The sequence below is a fragment of the Cherax quadricarinatus genome, chromosome 17 (assembly GCF_038502225.1).
Source record: "Cherax quadricarinatus isolate ZL_2023a chromosome 17, ASM3850222v1, whole genome shotgun sequence".
Classification (NCBI taxonomy): Eukaryota; Metazoa; Arthropoda; class Malacostraca; order Decapoda; family Parastacidae; genus Cherax; species Cherax quadricarinatus.
In genome coordinates, this window is record NC_091308.1 from 22,672,925 (window position 1) to 22,700,102 (window position 27,178).

Sequence of the window (27,178 nt, forward strand, 5' to 3'; positions counted from 1 at the left end):
TGTGTGTGTCTTTCTGTCTACCTGTCTTTCTGTCTACTGGTGTGTGTGTCTTTCTGTCTACCTGTGTGAGTCTTTCTGTCTGCTTATCTGTCTCAGAGCCACTCATTAAGAGTGTAATTGGTCTTAAAGACGCCATATTAATAATGATAATAACACAATAATAATCATTGAGGCGCATTAAATGTGTATAAAACGTTGATATAGACATTTTGCTTAATCCATCCATGATTTCTTTTTCAAAATTATATAATAAACATGCTACATAACATATAAACATATAAATTAACAAATATGAGATGTTTTTCTGGTTGGCTTGACAGAGTGAACAGGAACCATTCGTGTCCGGGCTGGCAACAACAGCAACGTTTGTTTACATAACTCGCCAACCTTCTACACTCTCATTCGTTTATTCATTTAATCTTGTTTACTCACCTCTCACTCTACATTAAGACTACAGATATTTTAAGGTAAGTAATGAGTGGACAGTAAAAGGACACAAGTGCAACTAATGTGACATTTTATTGTGGCAATGTTTCGCTCTCCAGGAGCTTATATTATAGTTTAATAATAATATTATTATTAATATTAGTACATATGTATTATTGTAATAATAATAATCATAATAATAATTAATATTATTAATTTAGGGCACTGGAGCACAGATCCACTGTACAGCACTTTGCCTGGATTTTTTGAGTTATCCTAGGTAATTTATACTATGTATGATAATTTCACTTACGTGTACCTGTGTGTGAGAGAGAGAGAGAGATACAGAGAGAGAGATACAGAGAGAGAGATACAGAGAGGGAGATACAGAGAGAGATACAGAGAGAGAGAGAGAGAGAGAGAGAGAGAGAGAGAGAGAGAGAGAGAGAGAGAGAGATACAGAGAGGGAGATACAGAGAGGGAGATACAGAGAGAGAGAGAGAGATACAGAGAGAGAGAGATACAGAGAGAGAGAGATACAGAGAGAGATACAGAGAGAGAGAGATACAGAGAGATAGAAATACAGAGAGAGAGAGATACAGAGAGAGAGAGATACAGAGAGAGAGAGAGATACAGAGAGAGAGAGATAGATACAGAGAGAGAGAGATACAGAGAGAGAGATACAGATAGAGAGATACAGAGAGAGAGAGAGATACAGAGAGAGAGATACAGAGAGATAGAGAGAGAGAGATACAGAGAGAGTGAGATACAGAGAGAGAGAGAGATACAGAGAGAGAGATACAGAGAGAGAGAGATACAGAGAGAGAAATACAGAGAGAGAGATACAGAGAGAGATACAGAGAGAGAGAGAGATATAGAGAGAGAGAGATACAGAGAGAGAGATACAGAGAGAGATATACAGAGAGAGAGCCACATTCAGTCAGCCAACCATCCACCCGGCCACCCACCCACCCGGCCAGCTATGCATTACACATGTTCCAGAGTTGTTTCTCTTTACTTAGGGTATAGGTTATACTACATTCTGGTAGGATGACATTACCAGTGGTATTCTCCCATTCACTGTGTCGACAATACATAAAGATAACAGTAACATATGATACTGTATGCGATGTAAAATTTACAATAGAGTTCACTAACATGTATACATTATATACAGTACATAAATAATTAAAATACAACAATAGAAGTAAATTATGGTAAAAAGAATGAAATAATGATTATACATTACATTACAGTACTATGTAGGTAGTTTATATAGAAAAAGTTCGACATTAGGCCCTACCCAGTATGTCGGCAATTTTCAAAGATTCGACTTACGTCCATTTTGACTTACGACCAGCTGGTCAGACCCAAGCTTGGTCGTAAGTCGGATGGTAGGTGTATAATATATATTTTTTTAACAAGTCGGCTGTCTCCCACCGAGGCAGGGTGACCCAAAAAGAAAGAAAATCCCCAAAAAGAAAATACTTTCACCATCATTCAACTCTTTCACCTCACTCACACATAATTACTGTTTTTGCAGAGGTGCTCAAACCTCAACAGCTTAGAAGCATATAAATATCAAGATACACAACATATCCCTCCAAACTGTCAATATCCCGAACTCCTCCTTTAGAGTGCAGGCATTGTATTTCCCATTTCCAGGACTCAAGTCTGGTTATATAAAAATAACCAGTTTCCCTGAATCCCTTCACTAAATATTACCCTGCTCACACTCCAACAGAGCGTCAGGTCCCAAATACCATTCATCTCCATTCACTCCTATCGAACATGCTTACGCACGCCTGCTGGAAGTCCAAGCCCCTCGCCCACAAAACATCCCTTACCCCTTCCTTCCAGCCTTTTCGAGGACGACCTCTACCCCGCCTTCCTTCTCCTACAGATTTAAATGCTCTCCATGTCATTCTACTTTGATCCATTCTCTCTAAATGACCAAACCACTTCAACAACCCCTCTTCAGCCCTCCGACTAATACTTTTATTAACTCCACACCTTCTCCTAATTTCCACACTCCGGATTTTCTGCATAATATTTACACCACACATTGCCCTTTGACAGGACATATGCCAGGGGAAAGGGGCTAGTAACCCTTTCTCTTGTATAAATTACTAAATTTAAAAAGAGAAACTTTTGTTTTTCTTTTTGGGCTACCCTGCCTTAGTAGGATGCGACCAGTTTGTTTAAAAAAACAAAAAACAAAACAAAACAAAAAAAAATATATACATATATACGTGTATATATTCCTCGGTGGGATACGGCCGGTGTGTTGAAAGAAAGACGTGTATATATTATAACAAGCGCAATTTAATTTAGCCTAATCCAACTAAATATATTTTAGATAAATTAAAAATAATTTAATAATAAACAAACACAATGAAATATATTTTTTTGTTAGGTTCAGAAAGAGTTTTGCGAAATTATTGCATACGCAAATTTTTGCTTGCCTTATTTGGCAAGAAAAGCGTTGTCATTTAAGACAAAATCGCAAGTTTTACCTATGTGGTATGACATATACATATATGTAATTTAGCTAAAAAAAAAAAAATGTTCGGTCAGGTGAGGTTTCTAAGTTAAGTTTAGTCTAAATTTTTTTTCCTTGGCCAATGTAAAATTTGTTTGAAGAGTTAAATTTTTAAGAGCGCTGAGCCTTTATGGCATGTTCAGCTTAACAGGAATGACTTGAGTGCGTGCATGTATATAAACACACACATGTACATACATACGCTGACAAAGAGGGTGTATGCATGTGGGGTCCCAGGAATCGTTGGGGAGGTGGTATAAGAGGCTATGAGTTTTAGGGGAAATAAGCATCCAGTAGGAATATGTGAGCATGTTAGATGGGAGTGAGTGGAGACAAGTGGTTTTTAATGGATGTGTTGTTGGAGTGTGAGCAGGGTAGCATTTATAAAGTGATTTAGGGAAATCAGTTAGCTAGACTTGAGTTATGGAGGTGGAAAAAGCAAAGCCTGCAATCTAAATAATTCTTAACTTATAAAGTGAGGACTATATGTTGCAGGTAATATGCCCAAATATGCATACATGAACACCAGTGCTGACCCAAATATCTTGCATCTAAATGTGCTTATATAATTTGCATTTAACAAAACTGCTCATTAATATTTTGCCAAATTTTATTATGATGCACTTGGTTTGGTACTTCATCAGTTTTTCTAAAATACTCTACTGGTTAGATAATAAAAGTAATCTTTTATGTAAATAATAATTCAGGTAATTTTTGTGAAAAATAATGCCTTCTTAATAAATAAAATTTGCATACAAGAGAAAACTGTATTACTGATAACAGAAAATATTCTCAGTAATAAGTATGTTTTCTAACAGTAACATAAATGTTGGTGCTATTTAAAACAATATATTTTACCTTAATATTCCAAGCAGCTAATTTTCCAATACTCAATCCCTATTCTTTACTCAGACTTTGGTAGTAAGAACTCAGAACCTTCCATGCTGATGGGGCCATGAAACCATCAGGAGGATTGTCACCATTGCGAGCTAGGGTGCGCATTTTTGTACCAGAGATAAATTCAAAGTCTGACTTTCGTGCTGGATCATAGAAGGCCATTTTACCAGCTGCTTTATCATAAGCAGCAACTCGGAAAGGAATTATCTCAAGCTGAGTGAGACCAGGGGCCATAGTCAGCACTTTGCGGCCGTGCTGTGCATGATAAAGATCTTTCTGAGCACGTGGGTGTGGCATGCCAGCAGGATCACGTCCAACAATATAGAAGTTGGCACCAGTAGCCATACGTGCCTTAGCATGCCACTGTACTTCAGTAGGTCCTGCATACATCATTGGTGAAGGGAAGATTGCTAATACTGTTGATGATGGGTCCAGCACTCCTTCTTTGAGAACTAAAAAAACAAAAATATTATAATTATTAGTACTGCAGTGTTATCAATGAGAGATCATGAAAGCTCATGAAATTTAATTGTCCTTCATTGTGGTTAAATTACTGTACATGCATAAGCTGTATGGAACCATAACATTAACCAGGAAGCTACTTCTTTTATACAAAGAGTAATACATAATGTATGTACAAGCAATAAATCCTTGAGTCACCTATAAATGCTTCACAATCCAATTCCAATATCTTATGAGGACTATGAAAACTTGATGCAATAACTATGCTCACCCTGAAATCTTTCATACAGTGTACCCAACACTTAGTGGTAAGGCATAAATGTCATTAAGTGGTGAGAAAACATTTAACAGACAGAAGCCTATGAAAAATGGTAAAAGCTGTAACCAAATCTAACCAAGCCCACCTAACCTATGCCAACAGCTTGGTGTGTGTGTGTTTACATTCTGCCAGTGATCAGTATTAAGTACTGACTGGCTCAGATGTGCTGCACAACCAAAATTAGCCCTTAAACCTCCAAACGTATATATACGTTCACTCGCGCAGCACCCCGAATATTTAAAAAAAAGAAGAAGAAGAAGAAGAAGAAAAAAAGCACCTTTTTTTAAGTGTTACAGAATAAAAAAATATTTTAGGGTCAGTACTTACCGAGATATGAGGCGAGGCGGAGAAGTTGGCACTGGATGCTCATGTGACAGCAACATCGAGTCCTGCCGCTTGCAGAAGTGTTGCTGATATACCTTGTTTTTTATTTTTCATATTATTTTACGTAATTTTTAAGTTCTGAGAATTACAATTTATAGTAGTTCTTGTCATTTTATAACCAATCTTTGTTCTGACACTAGTATTAGGTACTGAAATTTACTCAAATTGTCACAAACACACTGACAGGTGGACATTTACACCTACCTTAGCCATTTACTATTGTCTTGGAATATATACAAAGTATTTATATGTCCCAGCAATGTTTTGGATATGTGGAAGAAGAAGAAGAAGACGACGACGACGACGACGACAATGATGATGATGATGATAATGATGATAATGATGATAATGATAATGATGATAATGATGATAATGATTATAATGATTATAATGATTATAATGATAATGATGATAATGATAATGATGATGATGATGATAATGATAATGATGATAATGATAATGCTAATAATAATAAATGCTAATAATAATAAATAATAATAATAATAATACATAATAATAATAATACATAATAATAATAATATGTAACAATAAGTTCCCTTGAAGCATGGAAAACAAAGTCCACCCCTGACAGTGACATGATAAGGGGAGATAACATCTGACAAGAGCTGACGTTTGATGAGCATAAACGAGGGTGAGGGAGGGTGCAGCTGATAAGAAAAGATTAGATGACTAACCCCCTAGCTTTGTTTTTGTTGGAACACAAACATTTCTGTCTGTATTTGTCTGTCTGTCAAGCTCCCTGTCTGTCTATCCGTCTGGCTCTCTGTCTCAGAGAGAGCCACAAGACTGCGTCATCACCTTTACTCACATCTTCAAGCAGAGTATAGCACTTTGTCTGGATTTTTGGGTTATCCTAGGTAATTTATACTGCTTATACAGTGGACCCCCGCATAGCGAACTTAATCCGTGCAAGAGGGCTGGTCGTTATGCGAAATGTTCGCTATGCGAATTAATTTTCCCCATAAGAAATAATGGAAATAAAATTAATCCGTGCAAGACACCCAAAAGTATGAAAAAAAATTTTTTTTACCACAAAAAAATGTTAATTTTAGTACACACAAACTGAAAAAGGCATGCACAATTACATGACACTTACTTTTATTGAAGATCTGGTGATGATTGATGGGATGGGAGGAGGGGAGAGCATTATCTTCTTACTGTTTAGAAGGGGAATCCCCTTCCATTAGGACTTGAGGTAGCAAGTCCTTTTCTGGGGTTACTTCCCTTCTTCTTTTAATGCCACTAGGACCAGCTTGAGAGTCACTGGACCTCTGTCGCACAACAAATCTGTCCATAGAGCTCTGTACCTCCCGTTCCTTCAAGACTTTCCTAAAATGGGCCATAACATTGTCATTGAAATAGTCACCAGCACGGCTTGCAACAGCTGTGTCAGGGTGATTTTCATCCATAAAGGTTTGCAGTTCAACCCACTGTGCACACATTTCCTTAATTTTTGAAGTAGGCACACAATGGATTCCACAATTGGCATAGGCTTCTCAGGGTTAGCCCCAAACCCTTCAAAATCTTTCTTAATTTCCATACTAATTCTCACCCTTTTTACCACAGGGTTGGCACTAGAAGCTTTCTTGGGGCCCATGGTCACTTATTTTCCAGAAACAGCACCGAAAACACTGTAATAATACGAAATATTCCGAGTGTATGCTTGAATGTTACCGCGGAGGCTAGCTGGTAAACAATGGGACGGGCGGCACATGTGAGGCTGGCTGAGGGCCCACATTGGACGCGTCTCGGACGAAGTTCGCTGAGCGGATTTTTGTCTACTATGCGGGGCAAAATTTCAGCGAACAAAGCGTTCGCTATGCGGATTGTTCGCTATGCAAGGCGTTCGCTATGCGGGGGTCCACTGTACTTGTATTTATGTGTACCTGTGAGACAGAGATAGACAAAGACAGATTGAAAGAGAGAGACAGACAAAGCCAGAGAGACACAGATAGACAGACAGACAGATAGAGATAGACAAAGACAGAGACAGATAGACAGATCGACAGACCCTAAACTTGGGGTTAACATCACTTTCCTCTTAAAAGAGAAGTGTTAATATGACATTACATCAGTGAATCCTTGGTATTTGCCTCATTGTTTGCTCTAGCTGGTACTCAATTTAACTGGTGCTCCCACAAGGTACTAAGTGGTCCCAGATTTTTTTTTAATACTGTGCACAGCACACCGAGTGTTAAGACCAATTCTATGCTGACCAAACATCTCAGGCCAATCGTGCCAAATATGGAGGCAGGAAAAATAAAACGTATATATACGTTTGGGGCGCTATGCGAGTGAACATATATATACCTTTGGACCGTTTAAGGGTTAATATGATATTTATACTAATATTTCATAAAATATCAATTTACATAAGAAATACTTATTCAGTGGGACACACATGCTGTTTGTATTGAAAAATGTAAATTAACCCTTTGAGGGTTTCGGACGTACTAGTACGTCTTACGCGCAGGGGTTTTTGACGTACTAGTACGCACAAATTCTAGCGCCGTCAAATCTCACGGGAAAAGGCTGGTAGGCCTACATGTGAGAGAATGGGTCTGTGTGGTCGGTGTGCACGGTAGAAAAAAAATCTGGGACCCAGTGGTGCATTGTGGGAACGCCATCTTAGTAAACAATATCCACCATGCCTTGCGGTAAGAAGCTCCTCACTCCTCGGCGAATTGGGACACTTTTGTTCCCCAGTGACAGTTCTAATACAGATGGAAGTGCCAGTGAAGATGAGTTTCAAGGTTTTGGTGAGGTTTTGACCGAAACTAATGACCATAATATCGGTAATAGTGAGGAAAACCCAGACGACCCTCAGCCTTCCACCTCTGGTGCTGGGCCGTCTTGTTCACGTTCAGTTGTACCAGAATCCAAGAGGAAACTTCTATTTTCCCAAATCTCAGACTCAGATGAGAGCATGGGTGATGATAGTGATAGTGAATATGAACTACAGTGGACCCCCGCATAGCGACTTTAATCCGTGCAAGAGGGCTGATTGTTATGCGAAATGTTCGGTATGCGAATGAATTTTCCCCATAAGACACCCAAAAGTATGAAAAAATTTTTTTTACTACATGAAATATATATTTTCCTACACACAAAGAGAAGGATACATGCACAATAGTAGAGTAGTACATGCACAATATATATTGTGCATGTACTGCTCTACTAAATGAAGAATAAATGACACTTACCTTTATTGAAGATGCAGCAATGACTGATGAGACACTGTGTCCTGGAAGTGCCTTTTCCTCCTGAGTACTGTAGGTCCTGTTTGGCATTTTCTTCCAGAACAGGCCTTATCACACTGTGTATGCCACTACGATTCTTAAATCTCTCAAACCAACCTTTGCTGGCTTTAAATTCACCAATATGAGCACTAGTTCCAGGCATTTTTCCCTGTTCACCTGGGTGTTAGTCGACTGGTGTGGGTTGCATCCTGGGAGACAAGATTAAGGACCCCAGTGGAAATAAGTTAGTCTTCGATGACACTGACTTTTTTGGGTTATCCTGGGTGGCAAATCCTCTGGGGTTAATTGTTTCTTGGTATTCTCAATAAGCCACACCAACAACGGTGCTACAGCAGCAGCAGCAGCAGCTGACAGTGCTACAGCAGCAGCAGCAGCAGCAGCTGACAGTGCTACAGCAGCAGCAGACGATGCTACAGCAGCAGCAGACGATGCTACAGCAGCAGCAGACGATGCTACAGCAGCAGCTGACGGTGGTACAGCAGCAGCAGCAGCAGCAGCTGACAGTGCTACAGCAGCAGCAGACGATGCTACAGCAGCAGCAGACGATGCTACAGCAGCAGCAGATGATGCTACAGCAGCAGCAGACAATGCTACAGCAGCAGCAGACGGTACTACAGCAGCAGCAGCAGCTGACGGTACTACAGCAGCAGCAGCAGCTGACAGTGCTACAGCAGCAGCAGCAGCTGACAGTGCTACAGCAGCAGCAGACGATGCTACAGCAGCAGCAGACGGTACTACAGCAGCAGCTGACGGTGATACAGCAGCAGCTGCAGCCGACAGTGCAGCAGCAGCAGCTGACGGTGGTGCAGCAGCAGCTGACGGTGGTACAGCAGCAGCAGCAGCAGCTGACAGTGCTACAGCAGCAGCAGCTGACAGTGCTACAGCAGCAGCAGACAATGCTACAGCAGCAGCAGACGATGCTACAGCAGCAGCAGACGATGCTACAGCAGCAGCAGACGATGCTACAGCAGCAGCAGACGATGCTACAGCAGCAGCAGATGGTACTACAGCAGCAGCAGCAGCTGACGGTGGTACAACAGCAGCAGCAGCTGACAGTGCAGCAGCAGCTGACGGTGGTACAGCAGCAGCAGCAGTTGTACCACCAATAGTAGCGATGGTTGATTGGGGTTTATTATACAACCTGGCCAGCTCGAGACACGCACTCCACTTTCATACTTATCAATGATCTTTTTCTTCATCTCTATAGTAATTCTCACCCTTATTGCTGTAGGGTTGGCCCATGGTCACTTATTTTCCAGAAAAAATCACCAAAAACACTAATAATACGAAATGTTCCGATTGTATGCTTGGATGTTACCGCGGAGGCTGGCTGGTAAACAATGCCACTGGCGGAACATGTGAGCGTGGCTCAGGCTGCACATTAGACGCATCTCGGACGAAGAGCGGTGAGCGGGTTTTTGGGCTGTATGTGAGGCAAAATTTTTGCGAAAAAAGCGAGCAGTATGCGGATTGTACGGTATGCGATGTGTGCGGTATGCGGGGGGTCCACTGTACAAGCTCTTCAAACTAGTTCCAGTAGTGACAGTGAAGTGCAATATTCCCCACTGAAGCGTCAGTATATACGACGATATATGCGCTCTGGTAGTGTGCCATATGCTATTCCAAGGGGAAGGAGTGCATCTCGGAGTACATCCCATGGCCGTACAACAGGAACAGAGAGTGAAAATGACGATGATACTGTTGCACATGGGATGGAAAATGTGCGTGGTGGTAGTGGTGTCAGCGGTGAGGCACCAGCAGTGGGCCATGCTTCCACCCACGCCGCTGCCTCAGCTGATCTACAACAAAGGCCACCATCCCCCACCCACCCACCACACCAGCTCCACAACTACAACCACCACAACCACAACCTCCACAACCACAACCACCTGTCATTGTCCAGTACCCACCAGCAGACCGCACCTGGGATTGGCAGGAAGCTGTCAATTTTGTTCCAAATGCCCACCAGTTTGATGACAGCCAAAGTGGAATATGGCCATCTTGTACACTTGGGAACAATGCCACTGAACTGGAATGTTTCGAGTTATTCTTTGACGAACCACTGATGGAAAGTATTGTCATGGAAAGCAACACATACTATGAGTACACCATGGCAAACACATTACTTTCACCAAAATCACGTCTACACCAGTGGAAGGAGGCAACTGTGGCTGAGATGTATCTTTTCTTTGCCACAATAATGCTTATGCCACATGTGTATAAGCACAAAGTGAAATCATACTGGTCAACAGACCGCCTGATTGCAACCCCAGGTTTCAGTGATATAATGCCAGTGAATCGATTTGTGCTAATGTTACGTATGCTTCACTTCTCAGACAAAACCAGGCCTGACAGAACTGACAGGTTATATAAGATTAGGAATGTGTTTGTATATCTGAAAGAGAAATTCAGTACGCATTTTTATCCCTTCAGGAAGCTTGTAATTGACGAGTCTTTGATTCTGTTCAAAGGAAGACTCTCTTTCAAGCAGTACATACCAAGCAAGAGGAAACGCTTTGGTATAAAGTTGTTTGTGCTTTGTGATTGTTACAGTGGTCTGGTATTGGATATTATTATGTACACTGGAAGTTATACATTGCAAAATACCAGGAAATTATTGGGCATCTCAGATGATGTGGTTAGAACAATGATAGAGCCATACCTTGGTAAGGGGCATATATTATATACAGATAACTGGTACACAAGCCCATCACTCAGTGATTTTTTGCAAGTGAACATGACAGATGTGTGTGGCACAGTGAGTGCAAATCGGAAACATAAGCCCAGGTTTGACGCTGGCACTCGTAGAGGTGAGGTGCAGGCGTTTGCTGCCAATGACATCATGGCATTTCAGTGGCATGACAAACGAGATGTCACACTGTTGCCATCAGTTCACCCTAATGAAATGGCAGACAGTGGCAGGCAGCATAGAGAGAGCAATGAACCCATTCTAAAACCTGCAGCTGTGATTGATTACACCTTCAACATGCGTTCAGTGGACAAATGTGACATGCAGATTGGGTTTGCTGATTGTGTTCGCAAGAGTTATAAGAAGTACATCAAACTGTTTTTCCATCTTCTGGACATTTCCATGCTCAATGCTTATAATATGAGGACCAGAAACAAACCACAGTACGGCGAATTCTGTTTGTCTGTCATCAGACAAATAGTATTCAAGTACCAAGGAAGAACACCTGCAATAGACCGCCCACCAAATTATCAACAACTACCTGCTCGTCTGAAGCATGGTGATCACTTCCTGGTAAAACTGTCTGCTACTGCTTTCAAGAAAAAGGCTCAGAAGAGGTGTTACATCTGTGCACATACAAAAAAAATGCCCACAACAATGCAGAGACACTAGTTTTATGTGTGAGGAGTGTAAAGCACCACTGTGCATGACACCATGTTTCAAAGACTTCCACAGGCTGCAGAACTTCTAGAAACATGTCCTGTGACTGTATATGTGTATATAAAATATAGAAAAATAGTAATAAACAACATTTCATATCGTTTGTTTGTGTAAATATTTTCTATAAACAAAATAATGACAACAGTGTTTATGCCCTTATTGTGTAGTATTGAAAAAGAAATAACTTACAAAATACTGATCAAGTTGGCCTCAGAGGCCATAAAAGTTACTCAGAAAAAGAAAAATTGAAAAATAATTGAAAATAGTACATAAAAAAGTAAATAGAAAAATACCAGGTGACGGCAGTCGGCGATGTTACCAGATGTTGTTCAATTTTGGCAAACTTCAGGCCTCCATATCTCGGTACGTATTGACGGTAAAAAATTTTTGTTTAGAAAAAAAAAAAAACTTTTTTCATAAGAAAAAATAATTTTTTTTTTTTGAAATTTGGCTGACCCTGAGAACGAGTTTCGGAGAGGGCCTGTCGGCCCTCAAAGGGTTAATGCTCGAGTTCCACTGAGTAGTGGTCAGTAACCTCAGATAAACCTTCATCAGTGCAGCATTGCACCTACAAGGAAAGGGAAAAAGGGAAAAGAAATGGGAAAGGAGAAGAGAAGGGAAAGATGAAGGGAAAAGGGCTTTGTCAAGTAGTATTGCATTTGCTAAAGCCTCTCCTCCCAAGGTGGGTGAAACACTGTACGAATAAAGGATACCTGTATTGATTGTCATCTGACCATTTAACCCCTAAACAGTCCAAATGTATATATATGTTCTTACCGCTAGTGCCTCAAACGTATATATACGTTTTTTTTTTCCCTGCCTTGAAATTTGGTATGATTAGCCTGAGATGCCTGGTCAGCATAGGATGGGTCTTAACACTCGGTGTGCACGATATTAAAAAAATCTGGGACCACTTAGTACCTTGTGGGAGCGCCAGTTAAATTGAGCACCACCTACAGAAAACAGCGCGGCAAACACCAAGGATTCACTGATGTCATGTCATATTAACAGTCCCCTATTATGAGGAAAGTGATGTTGACCCCTAGTTTAGTGGCTTTGAGGTGGATGTGGCTACAAGTGGCTGAGGAAATATAAAAAACCTCGATAATAACCCATGTGCAACACCCTTTCAGAATGTCTTATAACCTATGCCCTTAGTAAAGAGAAACAATTCTGGAACTTGTAGTAAGTGTTCGGCTGGCTGGTTGGCTGGCTCTATCTCCGTCTGTCTGTCTGTCTGTCTGTCTGTCTGTATGTATCTATGTCTATCTCTGTCTATCTCTATCTGTCTGCCTCTGTCTCACAGGTACACAAACACAATTATACATAGTATAAATTACCTAGGATAACCTAAACAATCCAAAGTGCTATACTATGTTTGTAGATATAATGCACAAGAATACCTGTTGGTTCACAGTGGCTCTCTCTGAGACAGAGAGACAAGCTGACAGACACACAAGACAGAGAAACAGATAAGCAGAGGCAGAGATGCCAACACTCATCAAATGTCACCCCTTATCTCATCACTGCACCCTCGCCAGCACTCATGAAATGTCACCCCTTACCTCATCTTTTCACTGCACCCTCGCTGATGCTCATCATATGTCACCACTTATCACTGCACCCTGCTGATGCTTGTCACTGACACTTGTCTTACATCATGCTTCAAGGGAACATATTATTATTATTATATACTCCCGTTTATCCAAAACATTGCTAGGACCTATAAATACTTTGTATATATTCCTAGACAAGGCCGGGAGCGCCGGCCGGCCCCCCCGGTCTCGAAAAAAAAAAATCGCGAAAATCGCGTTTGTTTGGGTGTATTTCTTAGTAAACTGGTGTTCTAGTGCAGTTATCCTCTTCAACACACTGTTTTCTATCATTGAAGACCAAGTCATACAACAAGAAGTCGAGGGGTAACAATTTTATATCGAATATTACTGGTGGATTCTCGCCATATTATGGCCATTTTATTCAGTCTAGAGTATATAACATGTTTGTATGTTATTTATAGTGTTTATTATATCATATTAGATCAATTCTGATAGACAAATAAGCCGTAGAGTTGATATATAAGCTGATATAAGCGTAATAATGAAGTGATTTCTCCTGGCACTCTCTGGAGCCGAGCGTTCCCATATGGTGCCTGGTTGGCTGGCACTCTACGGATAAGCTCCGCCTACTGTTTTATGATGCCAAATAGTCAGTTATTATATTAGAAAGAATAATGCAAGAAAAAGTGATAAAAAACAAGGAAAAAAATCCAAAATATATATGGGCTGTGAGCAGACTCGCTACCCATATCACCGTCACCTTACCTGATATAAATGACTATAATTTCTTGTAGAAACGTCGTAGAACATTCATTCTGGTACCACTGTGTTGCCAAAGAGTTAAGCTATTTCTCGGTATACTATATATAACTCAATTTCCATAAGTTCTCGAAAATTATTTTTGTTTTTTGAGAGTGCGCGGAAAATTGCCCCACATCCCCCTTAATTCTCTCATATACTTAGCTACATTGGTAGGTAAGATGTACCACATAAATTACACTTTCTGTACTGACAGATTCAAGAGTTCTGATTGGCTGCCCTGCTAACCTGCTTGTTCACTTGTTTGCTTTCTGGGAGGTGGTGCAAGCCAGGAGAGTATCTGATCTCATACCTGCAACCACTTTTTCACTCTCTTCAGCTGGCTGGACATCACTGACACAGTACCTCTCTGATCCTCTTTTGCTTGGGAGAACAGTGTTCTCCTCTGTTCTCATCATGAAGACTTATTTTTTTTGGTAGGGTATGTATCCATTGGTAAGCTGGACATATACCTTGTACTCTGTGCAATTTAGTTCACTGAGCCTTATTTAGAATGATTGATTTTTGGCATTTTCTGAGGTTGTGGTGCTTCAGGTCTCAAGTCTAACTCTAGACCTAACTTGTTCTGACTTTCATCTATGTACTGTCCTAGTCAGGGTTTGGAAGTTTTTAAACTCAGATTCAGTTACTTTTTTTTTTTTTTGCCTTGTATGGAGGACATGTCAATTGTCCCTAGTTAAGGTTATTTTTATGTCTCCTTCCTTGCCTGACACTGTTGTTCATGGCTGATTACTGCATTTTGCTATTTGGAAAACTGGCTGCTTTACTGCTCAAGGAAGCTGTGCTTGTTGCCTCTCGGTTGGTCAGAAGTTAGTCTATTTACGGACTTGTTTTGTCAGTCACATTCTATGTCAAATCTTGCTTAGCATACTACACATTCATACATTATTTATTCTAGTATTTTTGAGTACAATGCAGTACAGTAACATACCAGATGGTACAGTATTCTAAAATCAAGTGCTAAAAGCAAAATTTAAATTAAATGTACAGAAATATTAAATACTCATAATAATCAATAAGTTACTGAAGCTATGCACCTAGTGATGTATAGAGGCCTTATTTTTTTTTTTTGTTAAACTTTTATTTGTTGGTAATTATTCTTCTCATTGGAATCCCATCTTCAAAACTCCCCTGCTAGACAGTACTTGTCAAATACTTTGAAAAACTTAACCCCAAAGTGAAATAAAAAAAAATCACTAAGGCACAAGATAATGAGATTTGAGTGAATATTAACAAACTGTTACACATCCAGAAACAGGCTAAATGCTAGTGGGGAAGCAACAGGTTGACCTAGGCCCACTACTACTTTTTCTTCCTCTCTTGATACCTCACTGGCTCCTTCACTGACATGCAAATGGTCCAAGCTGGACTGAAGCATCATCATAACTACCTCATTTTGTGATTTTACTAGTAAGCATAAGTCACCTTATGTAATTTTCTTATTTACTATTGTTTGCTTAAACATTAGCTGAATTGATACTTTCTCTGTCCATATTACTACCTCATATTTTTTTTAAATACTATCAATTGATATTACCTACTAAAATTAATAATTATCATTTTTACTATAATTTCAATTTACTCTTAACATTTTTGACATTTAATAACCATTACTTGCCTAATTACCTTTACCTGTTTTATACCACATTTACTATCTTAGAGTACTCTTAATTACCTTGTACTGCCATATAACCTCTAGTATAACTACCAGTGCAATATTGAATGAAATAAACATTACTTTTTCACTTTTTTTGTAATCATTATTACTTACTAAAATTTTATTAAACACCATATTTACTACCAATCAATTTTACTTTTGTACATTAAACATTATTTTATACTTCCCATAACATTTTGTTGCCAAATTTTCAAGTTTGTATATTCAACTCCAACCTTTATATTATCCTTTGTACCTGTCTACCATCTTACTATCATATTATAACCAAGACATTACCATTATTCATTGTTCTTACCTGTCCATTTAATTTTGTTTACCACTACTTGTTTTTTTAGTCACTTTTTAATGTGTGTGCAATTAGTGTATATTCCAATTACTTTTTTGCAAGTACCAAAACTATCTTTTGCTAGCTAGTACCAACTACCTCATTTTTTTTTACTTTTTATTGTGCAATAAACTGATCAACTTATTTAATATTACAAATCAGATCTTACTCCTAAACCAATATTATTTCATAGTGACTATCTGTCCATTTAACTTGTTTACCATTACTTAATTGTAGTCCCTTATATATTTTTTTGTCCTTTATTTTAGCTTTATATAACTACCTTAGATCATATATTCGCAACTGTTAAACTAATCAAGGTGCTAAAGTTAATAAGTTCACTATTTTGCCATTATACTTCAAAGCTCATTTATTTGATTACCACTTTATTGTTCACCACAACTTATATTAGTCCCTTTTATATTATAATCTTATATTATAATTCTAACTTTAAAGAATTACCTTTAAAGTACTACCTACTATCACATTCCCAAGCTCCATTATTTGATCACTTTATTTGTTCACCACAAATTATTTTAGTCCCTTTTATATTGTCTCCTTTATTTTAGCTTTAAAAACTACCTTAGCTCATTATTTTTTACATTTGTTAAATAATTCAGGTTCTTTTTTTTTTTTTTTTTTTTAGCTTTAGAATATTTACTTTATTTTTTACTTAATTCTAACTATAGATTCACTACAAATCTTATGATTACAAGCATTGATCCTGATACCAACCTCTTATTTAATGACTTAAATGATTCAAACAGTTACTGTAATTACTACACAGCAGAACAATCAAAGGCACTTCTCAGAGCCAACAACAACATAACTATCTTTAACTACAATATCAGATCTTTAAGCAAGCATTATGATGACCTCCTAGCATTACTAAATTCCTTGCATGCCAATATGTCCATCATTACATTAACTGAAACCTGGCTAAAGCCTGATACTACAGATGTCTATGCCATTCCTGGTTACACAGCCATACACAACTGTAGGCCAGACCAACAAGGGGGTGGCACAGCTATATACTACTCAGACCAACTAGAATGTATCACTAATACTTGCACAAGGGATGAACATGGGGAATATATAATAGCTAAATTCAAATCCAAATACCTACAAAAACCTCTCACAGTGATAAACATCTACAGAATTCCACAATCAAACATTAGCCAATTTAGTCAAAACCTAGGAAGTATGATAACTGATGCACGCATGAACAAAGATCACTTACTACTCTCAGGTGACTTCAATATAAATCTCCTGCAAGACCAGGACCCACACGTTACTGAATTCACAAACACAATGAGTAACTGCATGTTGCTACCAACAGTAGCAAAACCTACAAGAGTTACAGTTTCCCTACTTGACCACATCTGGACCAACACCATATCCCCTTTAAAATCAGGCATAATTACAGATAATACCACAGACCACTACCTTACTTTCCTCATAACAACTCTTGGTAAAATACCCCAAGACACTACTAAAGTCACCTTCAGACTTCACAATGAGGCAGCCATTAATAACTTCACAACAGCAGTAACAAACATTGACTGGCACACTGAGCTAGAAATCTATACAGATATTGACGAATGTTTTAATAATTTTCTAAAAAAGACCCAATACCTTTATAACAAGCACTGCCCTAAAAAAACTAAACAGATGACAGCTAAGAGACTGAACAGTCCCTGGCTAACACCCAGCATTCTCAAATCCATAAATACAAAACACCGATATGAAAAACAGTACAGAATGGGTCACATAACCAGAGACCAAACAAAACGTTACTCGTCAATCCTAACCAGCCTGATAAGAAGGGCAAAAAAATTGTATTATGAGAACAGATTATCCAACTTACGAGGTGATATAAAAAAGACCTGGAAGACCCTATCAGAAATTCTGGGAACAAAAAAGATATCACGACATAGCGAAATAAAATTAGCAAAATCAGATGAACCCCAACTCCCACCAACAGAAACAGCAAACAGACTCAATGATTTCTTCTCCACTATAGGTCAAAACCTTGCCAATAATATCCCAAGCTCAGATACCCCACCAAATGATTACCTCACTGGCAACTACCCGAACACACTGTTCCTAACTCCGACTAACCCAAACGAAGTCTACCTTATTATCAACGCACTGAAAAACAAGGCAGGAGATTTAAATACCTTACCACCCTTTATATACAAAAAAGCATCACAAGTACTATCACCAATCATTGCAACACTCTTTAACAAATCCATTGAATCCTCCACCTTCCCTACAGTTCTCAAAATAGCAAGGGTCACCCCGATCCATAAAGGAGGTGACCAAACAGAGTTGAATAACTATAGGCCAATATCCAATTTACACCCTCTCTCAAAAATCTTCGAAAAATCAATTCATAAACGAATCTACTCCTACCTCATCTCCCATAACATTCTCAACCCCTGCCAATTTGGATTCAGGCCTAATAAAAATACTAATGATGCTATTATACACATGCTAGAACATATATACACTGCAACAGAGAAAAAAGAAGTCCCTCTGGGGATCTTCATTGACTTACGTAAAGCTTTTGATATAGTTGACCATGACTTGCTCCACGTAAAATTGTCACACTATGGTATTAGAGGGCACTCCCTCAACTACCTCAAGTCTTACCTCAGCAACAGAAGCCAATATGTGTACGCAAATGGGGCAAGCTCTTCCGCACATCCAATTACAGTTGGTGTCCCACAGGGAAGTGTCCTTGGCCCTCTTCTCTTTCTCCTATACATAAATGACCTACCAAATGCTTCGCAATTACTCAAACCCACACTTTTTGCAGATGACACCACATACGTCTTCTCTCACCCGAGCCCAGTCACGCTAGCCAATACTGTAAACACCGAATTACAGAAAATATCTACCTGGATGAGGACTAACAAACTTACACTAAACATTGACAAAACCTACTTCATTCAGTTTGGTAGCAGAGCTACAGATGTACCTCTTAACATAATGATAAACGGATCACCTATCACAAAGCTAACAGAGGGAAAATTCTTAGGAATCCACCTCGATAATAGACTCAAATTTCATACACATATACAACAAATTTCTAAGAAAATTTCCAAGACTGTAGGCATACTATCGAAGATACGGTACTATGTTCCACAGTCAGCCCTCCTGGTCCTCTATCACTCTCTTATTTACCCCTATCTTACCTATGGAATTTGTGCATGGGGCTCAACAACAACTAACCATCTCAGACCACTAATTACCCAACAAAAGGCTGCAGTTAGAATGATAACAAATTCTCAATACAGGCAGCACACTCCACCAATATTCAAAACACTCAACCTACTCACCATACAAAACATCCATACTTATTATTGCACTTATTACATACATAGAACACTTAACTCTGATATTAACCCTCCCCTCAAACATCTCCTTGCCAACCTCAACAGAACACATGACCATAATACAAGGCACAGATCACTCTTTGATGTTCCTTGTGTCCATCTCACGCTATGCAAAAACTCAATGCACATAAAAGGCCCTAAAATCTGGAATTCATTACCTGTAAATATAAAAGAAACACTACCTGTTTATAAATTCAAGTCTCTTCTCAAAGTTCACTTACTCACTCAAAACTAAATAAATACTGAATAAATGAACCATATAAATTGTATATCCTGAATGTTACTCACAATTATATCACACAAATGTTAAACCTAACTTTGTTATTTTTTTTAAATACACTACCTAACAGAATACTCCATTCTACTGAATGAACAGCAATGCATGCAACCATATGACCTGTCTTTGTAATACTCATTTGTATTTTATAGATATCTGTTTACAATAATGTCTTATCACTGATTTCATCATTGCTTAGTTAATCTTAAGTTAATTGTAAGCCAGCCCGTAATGCTATGCATATAAGTGGCTTTGGCATGCTGCTCTTACCTGTATTTTTTTGTACCTCTGTATGTATGCTGAGCTTCTCTATGTGCAGGTTATTTGTGTAAGGTTTATCTAGTATTCTCTGGCACATGTCTATGCTAATGGATGTCACATATGAAACATACAGTGTAGTTAACACCTACTTAACCCTTTCAGGGTCAACAGGCCCTCTCAGAGACTTGTTCTCAGGGTCGCCCAAATTAAAAAAAAAAAAAAAAAAACTTAGGAAAAGATAGAGAATCTTTTCCCAATCATAATGACACCAAAAGTATGAATTTTGATGGAAAACTTACGGAATTATGCTCTCGCGAAGTTAGCGGTCTCGACGAAGTTTACGCATCGGCGATTTTGCCCACTTTGAGCCCTATTTTCGGCCAATTCCACTGTACTATTCGACAAAAATCATAACTATTTTGCTAGAACTCCGTTTTTTCTATCGAATGAATGCAAGAAACAACCCGTTTACGAATTTCAACATTCCAATACAGTGGTCAGAATTTAGCAATTTTGCCAATTTCACACAAATTTCAAAAGATGCCAATTTTCAAATAGGGTCCAGAATAAACAAGAAAGACATTCCTGGCACAAAAATGACATTTCCTCTGTTCATTAGTCATGTCCCAACGCCCCTCTTACATTCTTTTCCTTTCCACTTTGAATTTTTATTCTCACAAAAAATAGAAGATTTACTGTTATGCAGACTACTGCATTAGTGTAAAAAATGGTATAAATAATATCGGCGCACTTGTGAAAAAGTATCAGACTCGCCAGTTGATGTGTATTGGACGCTTAGCATGATTTGTTTACTTTTGAACTTTTGTAAAAATCGAACATTTCTGCTACTTTGAGCTCAATTTCAAGGTACTTTTCATTGTAAAATCAGTCAAAATCATCTCAATTTCTGTAATATGTCATCCATTCTATAGAATGAGACCAAGAAAACTAGAATACAACAATAAATACCATACGAAAATACAGTGCAAAGACGCTGTTTTAATCCAAAAACACGGTCAAAGTTTTTTTTTTCTCATTACGCACTGTGTGCTGCAGGATTCTTTTTTATACTGTGCACACTGACCACATAGACCCATTCTTTCATATATAGGCCTACCAGCTTTCTCTCACTAGATTTGAGGGTGCTAGAATTTAGGTAGCAGGCTGGTAGACAGCAACCACCCAGGGAAGTACTACCATCCTGCCAGATGACTGTGAAACAGAAACCTGTAACTGTTTTGCATGATGGTAAGATTTGCTGGTGTCTTTTTCTGTCTCATAAACATGCTAGATAACAGGGATATCTTGCTACTCCTACTTACACTTTGGTCACACTTCACAGACACGCACATGCATACATCTAGGTTTTTCATAGGTAGTAGGTTGGTAGACAGCAACCGCCCAGGGAGGTACTACCGTCCTGCCAAGTGAGTGTAAAACGAAAGCCTGTAATTGTTTTACATGATGGTAAGATTGCTGGTGTCCTTTTTTCTGTCTCATGAACATGCAAGATTTCAGGTATGTCTTGCTACTTCTACTTACACTTTGGTCACACTACACATACATGTACAAGCTCATATCTACACACCCCTCTGGGTTTTCTTCTATTTTCTTTCTAGTTCTTATTCTTGTTTATTTCCTCTTATCTCCATGGGGAAGTGGAACAGAATTCTTCCTCCGTAAGCAATGCAACCATATGACCTGTCTTTGTAATACTCATTTGTGCTTTATAGTTATCTGTTTACAATAATGTTTTATAACTGATTTCATCATTGCTTAGTTAATCTTAAGTTAATTTTAAGCCAGCCCGTAATGCTATGCATATAAGTGGCTTTGGCATGCTGCTCTTACCTGTATTTTTTTGTACCTCTGTATGTATGCTAAAATTACTAAGAGGCGACTAAAATGCTGGGAGCAAGGGGCTAGTAACCTCTTCTCCTGTATACAGTGGACCCCTGGTTAACGATATTTTTTCTCTCCAGAAGTATGTTCAGGTGCCAGTACTGACCGAATTTGTTCCCATAAGGAATATTGTGAAGTAGATTAGTCCATTTCAGACCCCCAAACATACACGTACAAACGCACTTACATAAATACACTTACATAATTGGTCGCATTCAGAGGTGATCGTTATGCGGGGGTCCACTGTATATTATTAAATGTAAAAGGAGAAACTTTCGTTTTTCCTTTTGGGCCACCCCGCCTCGGTGGGATACGGCCAGTGTATTGAAAGAAAGAAAAGATCTAGGTTTTTCTCCTTTTTCTAAATAGCTCTTGTTCTTCTTTATTTCATTTATTGTCCATGGGGATGTGGAAAAGAATATTTCCTCCGTAAGCCATGTGTGTCTTATGAGGCGACTAAAATGCCGGGAGCAATGGGCTAGTAACCCCTTCTGTAGACATTTACTAAACAAGATAAGAAAAACTTTATAAAACTGGGATGCTTGAATGTGCATGGATGTAGTGCGGATGACAAGAAACAGATGATTGCTGATGTTATGAATGAAAAGAAGTTGGATGTCCTGGCCCTAAGCGAAACAAAGCTGAAGGGGGTAGGGGAGTTTCGGTGGGGGGAAATAAATGGGATTAAATCTGGAGTATCTGAGAGAGTTAGAGCTAAGGAAGGGGTAGCAGTAATGTTGAAGGATCAGTTATGGAAGGAGAAAAGAGAATATGAATGTGTAAATTCAAGGATTATGTGGATTAAAGTAAAGGTTGGATGCGAAAAGTGGGTCATAATAAATGTGTATGCACCTGGAGAAGAGAGGAATGTACAGGAGAGAGAGAGAGAGATTTTGGGAGATGTTAAGTGAATGTATAGGAACCTTTGAACCAAGTGAGAGAGTAATTGTGGTAGGGGACCTGAATGCTAAAGTAGGAGAAACTTTTAGAGAGGGTGTGGTAGGTAAGTTTGGGGTGCCAGGTGTAAATGATAATGGGAGCCCTTTCATTGAACTTTGTATAGAAAGGGGTTTAGTTATAGGTAATACATATTTTAAGAAAAAGAGGATAAATAAGTATACGAGATATGATGTAGGGCGAAATGACAGTAGTTTGTTGGATAATGTATTGGTAGATAAAAGACTGTTGAGTAGACTTCAGGATGTACATGTTTATGGAGGGGCCACAGATATATCAGATCACTTTTTAGTTGTAGCTACACTGAGAGTAAAAGGTAGATGGGATATAAGGAGAATAGAAGCATCAGGGAAGAGAGAGGTGAAGGTTTATAAACTAAAAGAGGAGGCAGTTAGGGTAAGATATAAACAACTCTTGGAGGATAGATGGGCTAATGAGAGCATAGGCAATGGGGTTGAAGAGGTATGGGGTAGGTTTAAAAATGTAGTGTTGGAGTGTTCAGCAGAAGTTTGTGGTTACAGGAAAGTGGATGCAGGAGGGAAGAGGAGCGATTGGTGGAATGATGATGTAAAGAGAGTAGTAAGGGAGAAGTAGTTAGCATATGAGAAGTTTTTACAAAGTAGAAGTGATGCAAGGAGGGAAGAGTATATGGTGAAAAAGAGAGAGGTTAAGAGAGTGGTGAAGCAATGTAAAAAGAGAGCAAATGAGAGAGTGGGTGAGATGTTATCAACAAATTTTGTTGAAAATAAAAAAAAGTTTTGGAGTGAGATTAACAAGTTAAGGAAGCCTAGAGAACAAATGGATTTGTCAGTTAAAAATAGGAGAGGAGAGTTATTAAACGGAGTTAGAGGTATTGGGAAGATGGAGGGAATATTTTGAGGAAGTGTTAAATGTTGATGAAGATAGGGAAGCTGTGATTTCGTGTATAGGGCAAGGAGGAATAACATCTTGTAGGAGTGAGGAAGAGCCAGTTGTGAGTGTGGGGGAAGTTTGTGAGGCAGTAGGTAAAATGAAAGGGGGTAAGGCAGCCGGGATTGATGGGATAAAGATAGAAATGTTAAAAGCAGGAGGGGATATAGTTTTGGAGCGGTTGGTGCAATTATTTAATAAATGTATGGAAGAGGGTAAGGTACCTAGGGATTGGCAGAGAGCATGCATAATTCCTTTGTATAAATGCAAAGGGGACAAAAGAGAGTGCAAAAATTAGAGGGGGATAAGTCTGTTGAGTATACCTGGTAAAGTGTATGGTAGAGTTATTATTGAAAGAATTAAGAGTAAGACGGAGAATAGGATAGCAGATGAACAAGGAGGCTTTAGGAAAGGTAGGGGTGTGTGGACCAGGTGTGTGGACCAGTGAAACATATAAGTGAACAGTATTTAGATAAGGCTAAAGAGGTTTTTGTGGCATTTATGGATTTGGAAAAGGCGTATGACAGGGTGGATAGGGGGGCAATGTGGCAGATGTTGCAGGTGTATGGTGTAGGAGGTAGGTTACTGGAAGCAGTGAAGAGTTTTTACGAGGATAGTGAGGCTCAAGTTAGAGTATGTAGGAAAGAGGGAGATTATTTCCCAGTAAAAGTAGGCCTTAGACAAGGATGTGTGATGTCACCATGGTTATTTAATATATTTATAGATGGGGTTGTAAGAGAAGTAAATGTGTGGGTCTTGGCAAGAGGCGTGGAGTTAAAAGATAAAGAATCACACAAAGTGGGAGTTGTCACAGTTGCTCTTTGCTGATGACACTGTGCTCTTGGGAGATTCTGAAGAGAAGTTGCAGAGGTTGGTGGATGAATTTGGTAGGGTATGCAAAAGAAGAAAATTAAAAGTCAATACAGGAAAGAGTAAGGTTATGAGGATAATAAAAAGATTAGGTGATGAAAGATTGGATATCAGATTGGAGGGAGAGAGTATGGAGGAAGTGAATGTATTCAGATATTTGGGAGTGGACGTGTCAGCGGATGGGTCTATGAAAGATGAGGTGAATCATAGAATTGATGAGGGGAAAAGGGTGAGTGGTGCACTTAGGAGTCTGTGGAGACAAAGAACTTTTTCCTTGGAGGCAAAGAGTGGAATGTATGAGAGTATAGTTTTACCAACGCTCTTATATGGGTGTGAAGCATGGGTGATGAATGTTGCAGCGAGGAGAAGGCTGGAGGCAGTGATGTCATGTCTGAGGGCAATGTGTGGTGCGAATATAATGGAGAGAATTCGTAGTTTCAAAGTTATGAGGAGGTGTGGGATTACCAAAACTGTTGTCCAGAGGGCTGAGGAAGGGTTGTTGAGGTGGTTCGGAAATGTAGAGAGAATGGAGCGAAACAGAATAACTTCAAGAGTGTATCAGTCTGTAGTGGAAGGAAGGTGGGGTAGGGGTCGGCCTAGGAAAGGTTGGAGGGAGGGGGTAAAGGTTTTGTGTGCGAGGAGCTTGGACTTCCAGCGGGCATGCGTGAGCGTGTTTGATAGGAGGGAATGGAGACAAATGGTTTTTAATACTTGACGTGCTGTTGGAGTGTGAGCAAAGTAACATTTATGAAGGGGTTCAGGGAAACCGGCAGGCCAGACTTGAGTCCTGGAGATGGGAAGTACAGTGCCTGCACTCTGAAGGAGGGGTGTTAATGTTGCAGTTTAAAAACTGTAGTGTAAAGCACCCTTCTGGCAAGACAGTGATGGAGTGAATGATGGTGAAAGTTTTTCTTTTTCGGGCCACTCTGCCTTGGTGGGAATCGGCCAGTGTGTTAATAAATAAAAAAATTAGGCGTAGTAGTACGTCAAAAACCCTGAAAGGGTTAATGGCATTACAGTATAATCAACACATTATGGTACTACAGTGTAATCAACACAATGGTATGTAGTACAGACAACCCTTTGTGCTGCTGCAATGTACCTAACACTTACTGGTGCTAGTGTAGACAACATTAAGTGGCACTACAGTGTACCCAGCATTAGTTGTTACTACAGTGTAGTCAATAAATGGCACTACAGTGTAATCAACAAGTGGCACTACAGTGTAGTCAACACTTAGTGGCACTACAGTGTGGTCAACAAGTGGCACTATAGTGTGGTCAACAAGTGGCACTACAGTGTGGTCAACAAGTGGCACTACAGTGTGGTCAACAAGTGGCACTAAAGTGTAGTCAACAAGTGGTACTACAGTGTGGTCAACAAGTGGCGCTAAAGTGTGGTCAACAAGTGGCACTACAGTGTGGTCAACAAGTGGCACTACAGTGTGGTCAACAAGTGGCACTACAGTGTGGTCAACAAGTGGCACTAAAGTGTAGTCAACAAGTGGTACTACAGTGTGGACAACAAGTGGCACTAAAGTGTGGTCAACAAGTGGCACTACAGTGTAGTCAACAAGTGGCACTACAGTGTAGTCAACAAGTGGCACTACAGTGTAGTCAACAAGTGGCACTACAGTGTAGTCAACAAGTGGCACTACAGTGTAGTCAAGTGGCATTACAGTGTAGTCAACAAGTGGCATTACAGTGTACTCAACAAGTGGCAATACAGTGTGGTCAACAAGTGGCACTATGGTGTGGTCAACAAGTGGCACTACAGTGTGGTCAACATTTAGTGGAACTACAGTGTGGTCAACAAGTGGCACTACAGTGTAGTCAACACTTAGTGGCACTACAGTGTAGTCAACACTTAGTGGCACTACAGTGTAGTCAACACTTAGTGGCACTACAGTGTAGTCAACACTTAGTGGCACTACAGTGTAGTCAACACTTAGTGGCACTACAGTGTAGTCAACACTTAGTGGCACTACAGTGTAGTCAACACTTAGTGGCACTACAGTGTAGTCAACACTTAGTGGCACTACAGTGTAGTCAACACTTAGTGGCACTACAGTGTAGTCAACACTTAGTGGCACTACAGTGTAGTCAACACTTAGTGGCACTACAGTGTAGTCAACACTTAGTGGCACTACAGTGTAGTCAACACTTAGTGGCACTACAGTGTAGTCAACACTTAGTGGCACTACAGTGTAGTCAACACTTAGTGGCACTACAGTGTAGTCAACACTTAGTGGCACTACAGTGTAGTCAACACTTAGTGGCACTACAGTGTAGTCAACACTTAGTGGCACTACAGTGTAGTCAACACTTAGTGGCACTACAGTGTAGTCAACACTTAGTGGCACTACAGTGTAGTCAACACTTAGTGGCACTACAGTGTAGTCAACACTGCCATAGTGAAGAGCTCTGTTCCACAATGCAGAATACTCGCCCCCATCTTATTCCTCATCCTCATATCAGACATAGACAGTGATATACATCACAGC

The 27,178-nt window shown here is 39.5% G+C and overlaps 1 protein-coding gene across 1 annotated transcript in view; it reads right to left on the minus strand.

The window, feature by feature from the left end:
- Positions 1-500: 500 nt before the first annotated feature.
- The window catches only part of LOC138850948 (bifunctional 3'-phosphoadenosine 5'-phosphosulfate synthase-like), a gene marked incomplete at its 5' end in the record, with an annotated part of 118,018 nt that continues 91,340 nt past the window's right edge, over positions 501-27,178 (minus strand). Inside the window, 1 exon segment of the mRNA XM_070085864.1 lies at positions 501-4,317. Within this exon segment, the coding sequence (XP_069941965.1) occupies positions 3,866-4,317 (452 nt within the window).